The 10,885-nt window shown below is 31.9% G+C and overlaps 1 protein-coding gene across 2 annotated transcripts; it reads left to right on the top strand.

The window, feature by feature from the left end:
- Positions 1 to 1,784: 1,784 nt before the first annotated feature.
- LOC114170578 (protein RFT1 homolog) lies at positions 1,785 to 10,594 on the top strand. 2 transcript variants are annotated; one of them, XM_028056086.1, is made up of 16 exons: positions 1,785 to 1,996; positions 2,098 to 2,178; positions 2,404 to 2,483; positions 2,754 to 2,848; positions 3,637 to 3,794; positions 3,983 to 4,134; positions 5,197 to 5,315; positions 5,797 to 5,960; positions 6,126 to 6,200; positions 6,704 to 6,775; positions 7,991 to 8,128; positions 8,890 to 9,045; positions 9,843 to 9,895; positions 9,979 to 10,157; positions 10,253 to 10,338; positions 10,416 to 10,594. In XM_028056086.1, exons 2-15 carry the CDS (start codon positions 2,124 to 2,126, stop codon positions 10,311 to 10,313), a joined length of 1,557 nt encoding a protein of 518 aa, XP_027911887.1. In that variant the 5' UTR covers positions 1,785 to 1,996; positions 2,098 to 2,123; the 3' UTR covers positions 10,314 to 10,338; positions 10,416 to 10,594. The 2 variants fall into 2 exon arrangements, with proteins under 2 accessions (XP_027911887.1, XP_027911888.1); XM_028056087.1 differs by lacking the exons at positions 1,785 to 1,996; positions 2,404 to 2,483 and having other exon boundaries at positions 2,124 to 2,178.
- The last annotated feature ends 291 nt before the right edge of the window (positions 10,595 to 10,885 follow it).

Raw genomic sequence — 10,885 nt, 5'->3', positions numbered from 1 at the left:
TCCTTGTTGTCTGAAGAGATATAAATACTTATTAAAATAGTTAAGATAGTATTTTTGGTGAATAAATAATTTAAGAAGAAATGGCTTTCATATAACATTTTGTAAGATAGGCATTACGAAATAAAAAATACGCGTGGGTGCCTGAAAGTATGCGTGGAGATTATCTTTATACAAAAATGGGGGTAATATTTTGTTTTTAAGATAAAAAGTTAAACTTATAATGCAAGATGGATTATAAAAAATTGGGTTTAATTAGTTAGATGGTATTCAGTTTCGTTTATATGTATCAATTTGATACTTACTTCTAATTATGTGTCAATTAAGTTTCAAATTTTTAAAGAATGTTTAAGTTAGGTAATTTTTAAATAAAAATTATTAACGTCATTAATTTTATTCATGATTTTTACCATTAAATTTTAATATAAATATTAATATTTAATTTTATAAGTTATTTTAAATATCAATATCGTTAATAATATTAATATTTTTTTTTTAAAAATCTAATTGAGATATTTTTTTAAAAGTTAAAATTTAATTTACATATTTTAGAAAATTAGTACTAAACTGACACATGTAAACAAAAATATGTACCATTTGAATAATTAAATCTAAAGAAGTGGCATGAGAGTTTAGATGTACAAAGGAAACAAATTTACTTTGTGTAACCTCTTTTCATTTGGCCCGTTGGATTGTATTAGTTGACGCAATATTTCATTCACGTATTTCTTTTAGTAATATTCATTTGCGATGTCTATGTAAATTGGGTTAAATATGTTTTTGGTCCCTCAAGTTTCAGTGAATTTTGGAATTAGTCCCTCATCAAAATTTTATACCAATTTAGTCTTTCATTTTTTAAAATGTGTGAATTTAGTCATTTTAACCAAATTTTGTTAAGTTTATCTGACGTTTCAAGCATATTTCATGATAGTATTTAAGTTAACATTGAAGCAAAAATGTATCAAACAGTGTAAATAATTTAAATACTATCATGAAATGTGCTTGAAACGTCAGATAAACTTAACAAAATTTGGTTAAAAGGACTAAATTCATGCATTTTGAAAGATGAATGACTAAATTGGTCAAAAATTTTGATGAAGGACTAATTCCAAATTTCGCTAAAACTTGAGGAACCAAAAACATATTTAATCCATCTTAGGTGATGTTTTTTACGTTATGTTGAGACATGGAATGAAGTAATAAATACAAAATAATAAAAAAAGTGGGAATAGATTAATTTTAGTTTATTTAGATTGACAGACCAGATTTTTCTCTCATCTTGTTTTTATCACCATACATGTTGGTTAGTGAGGAGGAGGAGAAAGAAAAAAGAGAAAAGCATTTAGTTTTGTTAATTTAGCTTAGGAAGAAAGGTAGAATAATTAACTTTATAAAATAATTATTTTTACTTATTTATTATTTTCCTATCACGTCTATTAAACTACCTAATTTTGAAATATTTTATCTCTAACTCTCACTTTTATTTCTTTTTTCTTATCTTTATACATTTTTATTTCCTCAAAATACGAAAATAGAAAATTTAGTACATTCCGACGAGAGAAAAGTTACTTTTCTATTTTCTACGTAACTTCTCTATATCTTCACCACATCTACAAACAATACATTCCTCGAATTTTCGAATCTCATTAAGCAATACATAAACTACAGCATATAGTATTAATGTTCCTAAAAATTAAATGAAAATAGATATTTTTACTGCGAGCTGAATAAAATAATTTTATCTTCAAAACAATAAATTAAAATTAAAACTTAAACATTTCGCAGCAGAAGACACAAAAATCCTACCGAATATAAGAGCATCGTGGCTTAGTACTTTCGTCAAACACCCTGCAGTAGTGTTGGAAGCCGCTTCAAATATTTTTAAAACCTTGAGTTGATGTTGAAGGCGCAACTCACAACTTCTTCCTCACCCTCGCCGGAATTCAACAGAATCGCTTATTCATCGTCCAGCGTGTGGCAAACCTAAAAAACTAAGCAGGTATTTCACTCTGTTACATTCACTCTCTGTCTCAGAATCCGTATCCATAATCGTGTGCGTGGCCAATTCTTTCATATGACGTATTCGAGTAATTGATCCAGGAATCATTTTCATTTCCGCATTTGCAATGTCAAAGAACAAAGATGCTACCAATCTCTCACGGACCTTTAAATACCTATTAGGTCAGTTCATTCTTTTCACCTCTTGTAGCAACATTACACTCGTCTGGCTTGTTCACATTTCTCATATATTAGACTTGATTAAAAAATTAGTTATGCTCCGCAGTTCATTGGAGTGTATTTATTTTGGATTATTACTAAGATAGCTTTTTACCCTGCATTGTGAGTTGGCTCATTGATATTTCCCCATTCCATTTTACTTTCTTTTCTTGGATATCGTGAATCCAGCTACCCAGTTCTTGTCAAGAGGGATTCCATTTATATTCAATACATGGATTGTAAGGCATCTCACACAAGAGGACTATGCGGTAACTGTTTTCCCATCTCTTTAATTTTAATTGCTGTCTCCATCTTCCCCGTGCATAATAGTTACTTCGCAGTCAAGAGATGCGTTTTCCAGCTGTGCTGTCTCTTTTCATTTCTTGGAATTGATTTACTTCTTTTGCCTCGTGCTGTAGTTCTAAATTTCTTTATTGGGTGTCATTTTTTTCTTGATGTATTTTGTGTCATTTTGACCTGCATCATAAGATCTGTGGTCAAAATTTTGTTTACCATCTTGACACCTTTTTTTGATGCAGCTGTATGCAGTGCAGTTTCATCTACTAGTCACATGTATTTTATTTCTTAGTCGGGAGGGCTTTCGGCGAGCATGCTTGCGAATGGACCTGAAATGGTGATCCCTTTATGCTCTTTCTTGTTCTGTTAAGTAGGAAGAAGTGTATTTAAAGAAATTGGGCTCGGCAGATCTTTTCAAGCATTAAATGTACAGTAAGAACTAATAAATACGGTTTTGGTTAGTTAGTTAGTTCATTAGTTAGAGGGAATGTCTTGTCCGTTAGAATTGGTTACATAAATAGTGAAATCTGATTGTGAAAGGGCATTCAGTGTATTTGAGAGGTTTGTGAGCGAATGGAGAGATCCTTTGTGAAAGGGAAACCTTTGGGGAGAATTCTACTCCACAGTTTATGTTCTCTTTCAATAATACAGTTCTTCTCTTGAATGATTTTTTCTATTTAATTTCCATCTTATTTTCCGAGTTCATATGATCTTATCAACAAGTTTATTCGGCTTAATTTTGATTCCTTGCTTGAATCCTCCTAGTTGTTGGGCTTTTTCCATGCTTGATGCTGAGGGCTTTTTAGTTCTTTTCATACCTCTTGATTGTGCGTATAATTTGTTTATGGATCATCTTTTGCATCATGCTTCAAAAGAAAACGAGTATGTGTTAGGTTTAAAGCTACTGCTTCATAGGCGAGTGCTGATTTTTTAATGATTCTTTGGATAAACTATTCTAGTTGCCAGAGAAAGAATGTGTTTTGGAATTATATTTAAAAATATGTTTCTTATTATTCAAATAATGTTAACTAAGGTTTTATGTCTTTCATTTATTTTATTTTTTAATTCAATTATTCCAAAACTTGAGTGAGCTCCATTTATAATATGTAACTTTTTATGTTATAGTGATGGCAATTCAATGGGAGATGTTGTGAAGCTAATGAAAGTAGTGTGGATGAGTTTCCCACTTGGAATATTTATTACAATTGTAGTATGCCTTTTTGTCTTCTGGTGGCAACAAATAAGTTATAGTAGTCCACATGGGCAAGCTATCTTGATCAATGGTAATCTGATGTAGCTTTTTGTCATCTATATACTTTTGTTTTTTTTACTTTCATGAGTTATCAATGGTTTTTTCTACAATCTTATCTCCCTTCAAAACATATGAAACCACACATCCTTGAATAACCCTCCAAATATCAGATTTTGTAAATTTTGAAAATTTATGAGTAAAGTTCACTTGTTATGCCAGGTTTTGCATGTATTTTGGAGCTCTTGGCTGAGCCTGCGTACATTCTCTCACAAAGCTTGGTTTTACTTGAATTACGGCTGATGGTTGAGACTATAGCCACTCTGTTACGATGCTTGACAATGTATTTTCTAATCAGCAAGCAAATTGGAATTGTAAGAGTGGACTTATACTGAGCTGCATATATTTACTTTTACTATTGTTAAGCAGACAGTCAGTGCTTTTTCTGTTAAGCTTGTAGATATGCTAATGACATTGATTTTTGAACGGACTTCTATTGTTCTAGTTTCTTGCTATTGTTTAAGCAAATTAATGCCGACTTTCTTTTTGGTTTACTAACATTTGTTCATAAATTTTAGAATATTAAGACCATAAAACCAAGGGTATATTATTTTTTGCTTATTTAAATAATTAATTTAATATTTTTGAATTTAAGGTTGTTGAAACATCAGATGAATCAGACATGCAATCCTATGGCCAACAACAATTACAGAAAGAAAAAAGCTGTACAAAATAGAGAAGGCACCTACTAAACTAGAAGTGTAAATCAATTACGATATTGATGTTTTCTTCATTTCTCGGATTTCTAAGGGACTTTTTGTTTTGAAAAAATGTTCTGTTTTTTATGTTGTATGTTCTCTGTTTCTTGAGTTATACATGAAAAAGACAATAGAAAATGAAACATGAGCCATTTTTTAAACCAAACAGCCGCTAATATTAGGACTATTGAAGTTTCATTTGAATCTTTGCTGATATATATATGTGTTCTGAGTGATAAAGGAGTCCTGATAAAAAAAAATGTAAAGAAGTTTAATGATACAGATGTTGAAACCCCAGAATAACAGCTGCCTTTTATTAGTCCAATCATAATGGGCAAGTAAACGATGCAAATGAGCTTTCAAGTGCTGCACTCTTGTATCATTGATAGTATGCTGCAGTGTTGCTTGTTTATAGCATTTCATTTCATCAATTTTAGGATGTCCGCCATGTTATTTCACTCACAAGTTTCAAGAACCTTTTTCTTCATTGTGCATTTTATTTTTTATCCACTCACAATTTGGATTCTAGACAATAGAGTATGATGTACTGATATGATAATGCTGTTATCGGTCAATTCTCTAGTAATCTTATCTATTAGAGTACCAAAAAAATGTTTTATATTTCTGACATATCTATGTGTAAATGCAACTGATTCTGAGTTGAATGACCATTTCCAGGAAAAATCAATCATTTTTGGTTTGTCACAGTCTGCATATGGAGCCAGCTTATTTCTTGGTTATTGGGGCTATCTTTTGCTTTCCCAAAAATTGAAGGTTTCATACCTCTTTCCATTCAGGTATAGTTATTTATTTCCATATAGTTTTAACTATATGGAAAATTTTCTTCTATAAGATGCTCTAAGCAGTGGTCTGATGAACAACGCTTAAAAGGAGATATGGCAGGCTTGATCTTCTGAGGTCATTGAGGAGGGATCAAGTTTGCCAGATGCTACTATATGTAATATTTATTGATATGGTGATTTTTTGTTTCTGCTGTGGACATATATAATTATATGTGCCTCTAGTTTGTTGTAGGTTGAACCATGTTTAAGTTCATATGTATTTTGTGACGGCTGAGTTAATGTTATTCCTAACAGACCTTATCATCTGATTGTTTTACATGTTAAGATGCTGCACTTTTCTCCTGATGTGATGCATGGTATATAAAACATGCTTTGCAAGGAAAAGTGGAAACTGTAAATCATTAATCTACTTAATTTTGTTTGATGTCTGCTTATTTATCATCAATGTTTGATTTATTAGTAACAATTTTTGCAGAAAAGGGAAACTGATTGATTTTGACCAGCAGCTGTCCAAGATGTGTATACTGTTTACCTTTCAATCCTTTCGAAAATTGATCCTTCAGGAAGGAGAAAAGATAGTACTTGTATGGTTGGATACACCATATAATCAGGCAGTATACGGCGTGGTGGACAAATTGGGTTGGTATTTGGTTTGAGTAATTTGTTTCAGAAAGTTTAATTATTATGTTATAAATTTAATTGAATCAGGAGTGTTTCCTATTTTATTGAGAAACACGAGAAATGTTTCTCACGTGAACATGTTTGTCTTCTTTGTTTTTTTTGAAAAAAATCACCATCTTTCAGGTAGCTTAGTGGTGAGACTTGTCTTTTTACCTTTTGAAGAAAGTTCGTATGCAACATTTGCAAGGTCTGCTTCAGGTTCTATTTCTCTCTTGTTTACTTGATGCTTGAACCAGAAAATCTAAATAGCTTTCATATAACTATTATTTGGTTCTACTGTATTTTTTGCTTCTTCCTTTGTTTGTCTCTTTGTATTGCTTATTTCTTTCGAGCTGCAATTCTTAATTTGCCCCTCATTTCTATCTTCATCGTTTACCTGGCTAGTTGTGTTTGTCTATTAGGTTTCAGTATCAGTCCTGTCATATTCATCCACACATAAAAACTATATTGCTTTTAGAAATTGATCAACCAAAGTCAATTTATTGATGAAACAATAAAGTCGGACGGGAACCAGCATATGCTAGCACTATATAACTTACATCACACCATACGAAAATACATCTATTTCTATGTAGTATATGTATGTCATGTTACAAATATTTTATCTAGACCTCCTTTAATTTTGTTATAAGCACATCATACTGAGTTCCTTTCTTATTCAATAATAAATTTTAATTATTTTTGGTGGTCAATCCTGACAGGAGAATATCCAGGAAAAAGCAAGAAATTGGGAAATGGTTTGACGGAATCCCTTAAGTTAGTTTTGTTGATTGGTAAGTCTTTTCATTTAATTTCATATTGTTTCCTCAATACATATTCAGTAAAATGGAGTTGCTTGTGGTCCTTGTTTGAAGAAAGATGCATCTTTACCCATATCTTAGTTTGACTATGAATAATCAATGGTTCTGCAATGATTGCAAAAGTAAGAAATGTTGATGTTGAGGCTACTCAGTATAGTTCACATAAGTTGCATCTAGACAAATATTACTTAATAGGCAAATTTGATGGTATGTTGCGCCATTGCCTAATATTCAATTTGCTGTAAAATGCTGTGTTCACTATTGACCAATAATTTTCTGTTCTGTATGAATAAGAAAACTTAAACCTAGATGTTTCTCTTTTTATTCTATGAATTTCTTTTGTGAGAATTGATAAGAGGAATGAAAAGCTTGAACCTAACTTTGAGACTGTTACCCTTCCCTTGAATGAGCATTGAGTGGCATACTAGACAAGATGAATTAGGAATGTGTGCATTAGAGAAAAAGTTGAATAACACCCGCAGTAAAAAAAATTGGTACAATTTCTTGTTTTGGCTTGTGTGGAGAAAACAGAAAGTGGACCACATGGAATGTAATCCTAATGGCTAATGCTGGATGTAGAACCATAGAATAAGGCTGAGTAAAACTATTTGCCAAACTATTAAGAAGAATTTTCAGCCATTTGCCTTTGTAAATGAATCACCTTAGAACACTATGGCGACATTTGATTCATGTAGCCAACCTTATGTGTAATAGGAAAAAGAGTTGTTTGTGGCTGTTGTTGACCCTTCCCTTTGGAAAAAAATAAAATTAGAAAAGGGATATCACTGTGTTAAAGGAGTTCCTTTTAGCTTGACTTCTGTTATTAGTACGGCATTCCATAGGGAAGAGCCTTTTCATGAGAAACTGAAAAAATTGCGGTCTGCTGGATGATTGACATTTGTGTACATATAATTTAATGCAATCAATAATACTAGATTGTCCTGTAACGAGGATGTTATTTAGTTGCTTGTCATTGGTAACAAGCAACAATTATGCGCAGATACATGATCTTTTGTCCCTTAAAGTCAAACTGAACCCCTTATGTAATTTTGAACAATAAAAGGTGTGACCATAACGATTATGCTGTTGTGTCCCCCTGGAAAAAAATATTTTGGACATGTTTTACCTTAAATTGAATATTTTATTGTTTCTCTTGTGGTATAATATTCAGCTTTTATTTTTTTGCAGGCCTTGTTTTTATGGCATTTGGTCCAAGTTATTCTTATTCACTCATTAGATTGCTTTATGGTGAAAAATGGAGTGATGGAGAAGCGTCAACTGCCCTCCGCTGTTATTGCTTTTATGTCATTGTTTTGGCCATGAATGGTAATCTACCTTGTCTAATGTTACTATTTATTTTTATTCTAAGTACATTGATCGTTTGCAGGTTACAACACTCCTCATGTTTATTATTCTTCATATAATCTAAATTTTTTGCATACATTTTCTAAATTTAATAACATCTAAAGGAATTAGTAAATGTGTTAGATAAGCTCTATTAACTGTGAAATTTTGTCTAGATAAACTTCATAAGTATCTATAGGAAAATATAAAAGAAGTTAAGATGCAATAAACTTCATAAGCTAACCTCACTGTGTGTGCCTTTGTACTAATTGGAGTTTAGGCCCCTTGAAGTTCTGGGAAACATTTGTACTCTTTTATGTTAATAGAAACTTTTCTTTCTATAATTCTGAACCACTTTCCTTCAAAATGGTTAAGTAACAGCAGAAGGATAACTTAAAATGGGATCATTTTCAAGCTTTGGGAAGGGGGGTATACTTAAATTGGGGTATGGCTGGATAAAGTGAGAAACCTACTTAATATTTCATAAACTTGAATGAGGATTGTTTCTTATGACATTAATGTATTCTAGGTCAAATTTTCAATTTGCCATTTCTGCTTGTAGATTTGATTAACTTAAATGCCTAAATTAATACCTTCTAATAAAATAAGTTTTTGCTGAACCGTTGGGGCCTTTGACTGAATATCATTAATTTTACATTTACTTAATTTCCTTGTTTATGACTTGTTAAATGGTGGATCGAATTCTTTAATCTCGTTATTATAATGTTCTTTGCATGTTTCAGGAACCTCTGAAGCCTTTATGCATGCAGTTGCAACCGAGAGCCAACTCAAGCGATCCAATGATTCACTACTTATATTCTCGTTGATCTATATAGTTTTGAATGTCCTGTTAATAAGGGTAGCCGGGGCTGTTGGCTTGATAATGGCAAATTCTCTCAGTATCCTTTCTACTTTACCGTTATTTATTTCATGTCATTTCACAATTTACATTTGTTTTTCCCTTATGGAAAGCCATGTGGATACTCAAACATTACAGCTATTACATATAAACTATTGATCAAATGAAGGCTAAAAGAAAATTATGTTGTTGTAAGTGAGAAAGAGTTGACGAGTGAAAATAATAAAAGGCATTCATCATCAAAAAGATAAAGATAAATTGAAACAGAACCAAGAAAGAGTAATGTTCCATCTCTTGTGTTAATTGTGTAGTTTACTCCCACAAATATCTTTTTAAGATATTTATCAACATGCTGAATTGAATTCTAAATGCATCTTAATAGTAAATAATGAATCCTTCTCATATTCCAAAAAATAAATAGGAGCATAAACCATTACTTCAGGATTTTGTGCCTGCGAGAAACAATGATTAGGAATTTGTGTATTCTGGTATTAGCATTGGCTTTTCAGCTCTTGATTATGGTTGATCGGGAGCATTGCGTATGTGATGATATTAGCCGTTGTTACATATTTTTATGACTCCATGTTCTATAATGGAACGGCCGCTGCCCGACTCAGTAACCTAGATACTTCTGTTCTAAGCTGGTAAAATCTAATTTCGTTGCAAGTTCAATTATTACTAGCATAGCGATACTGTTGGATTTTTACAATGTTCCCTGCGTTCATCTCCCAAGAATTTTATGTGGTTGCTGTCTGTTCAAAACTTTGATTTCCATATTTAATTTTCATAATTTGTTGAAAAGAAAAATTTTTGTATGGTTACTTGACTTGACTAAAGATATGACCCTGAGGATTTTATACTCTGCTATATTCATAAAGAAGTACTTCCAGGTATGTTGGCTATTAGCTCTGATTGGCTGACTGTAATTTGATGCTAATTCCTCTGACCTCGGATTTTTTGTTTTTTTGTCCAGGGATCTTCCTCATTTTCTTTCTATGGATGCTTGCCTTCAGGATGGATTATTCTGTTAATTTCCGGCATAATCACTCTCATTTCTGAGAATGTATTTTTGGACCGAGATAATTTCTGGCCATCATTCATGGTTCATGTCTCTGTTGGGCTGGCTTGCTTCTGTGTGTCATCATACGTGATGTATATTCATATTTCCTCTATTCTGTTTACTTCGAAGATCTTGTGCTGTATATGTTTGTTTCCTTTAGTTAAAATGCTTTTGTTTTGTCCTTTAGCTATTGCCGGGAAAAAACTTTCATCAGAAGACTCATTCGCTTTAATGATCATGTGGACTGAAGAACTTCTGCAATATGTCTTGGAGGTGAGTTTTTGTTTCTTTGAAACAGTTAGTTTTTTAAGATCTATTCTCGGACATGATTAATGACAATTTTGGTGCAGTTACTGGAAGATGATGGAATGTCAGTTAGTTTTCTATAGGCTATATCCCAAGCAGCAGAATAGTGGCAGACATAACCTCACCAATTCAATTTTTGGTATATGTATAGTATTTACTTTAGCCATGTTTTTCTATAAACTATTGACATAATGAATGCAAAATTACACAGTTCATTGCGGTTTCTGATGTGTCTATTTATTCAAATTATTGTCGGAGTTAAGCAACATGTATGGTGTAAATGTAATGTATGCATAACAAATTTGGGTGCGACATGTATAAACATAGAAAGATAGTGTTTTCTATTATTCACAAAATTTTTACACATATTTCGTGGAATGTTTCGTATTTCATCTTTCGATAGGAATACTACATATGAGTTACATTTATTTTGAAATAAAGGAGATTCCGCATGCGCGGTTCGTGCTAGTGGTCATAATGTTTAAAGTTGAAAAGTTCATTGGATTTTCCTCGT

The sequence above is a fragment of the Vigna unguiculata genome, chromosome 11 (genome assembly GCF_004118075.2).
Source record: "Vigna unguiculata cultivar IT97K-499-35 chromosome 11, ASM411807v1, whole genome shotgun sequence".
NCBI classification, from domain to species: Eukaryota; Viridiplantae; Streptophyta; class Magnoliopsida; order Fabales; family Fabaceae; genus Vigna; species Vigna unguiculata.
Note: the sequence above shows the minus strand (reverse complement) of the source record. Positions and strands in the feature narration are given on the sequence as shown.

Bases quoted from the DNA above. Each gene is read 5' to 3' on its own strand.
- LOC114170578 (XM_028056086.1), top strand. From the start codon at position 2,124: ATGTCAAAGAACAAAGATGCTACCAATCTCTCACGGACCTTTAAATAC. The intron at 2,849-3,636 runs GTGATCCCTTTA...TTTATGTTATAG, and splicing joins TTGCGAATGGACCTGAAATG to TGATGGCAATTCAATGGGAG. The intron at 6,201-6,703 runs GTTCTATTTCTC...CAATCCTGACAG, and splicing joins ATTTGCAAGGTCTGCTTCAG to GAGAATATCCAGGAAAAAGC.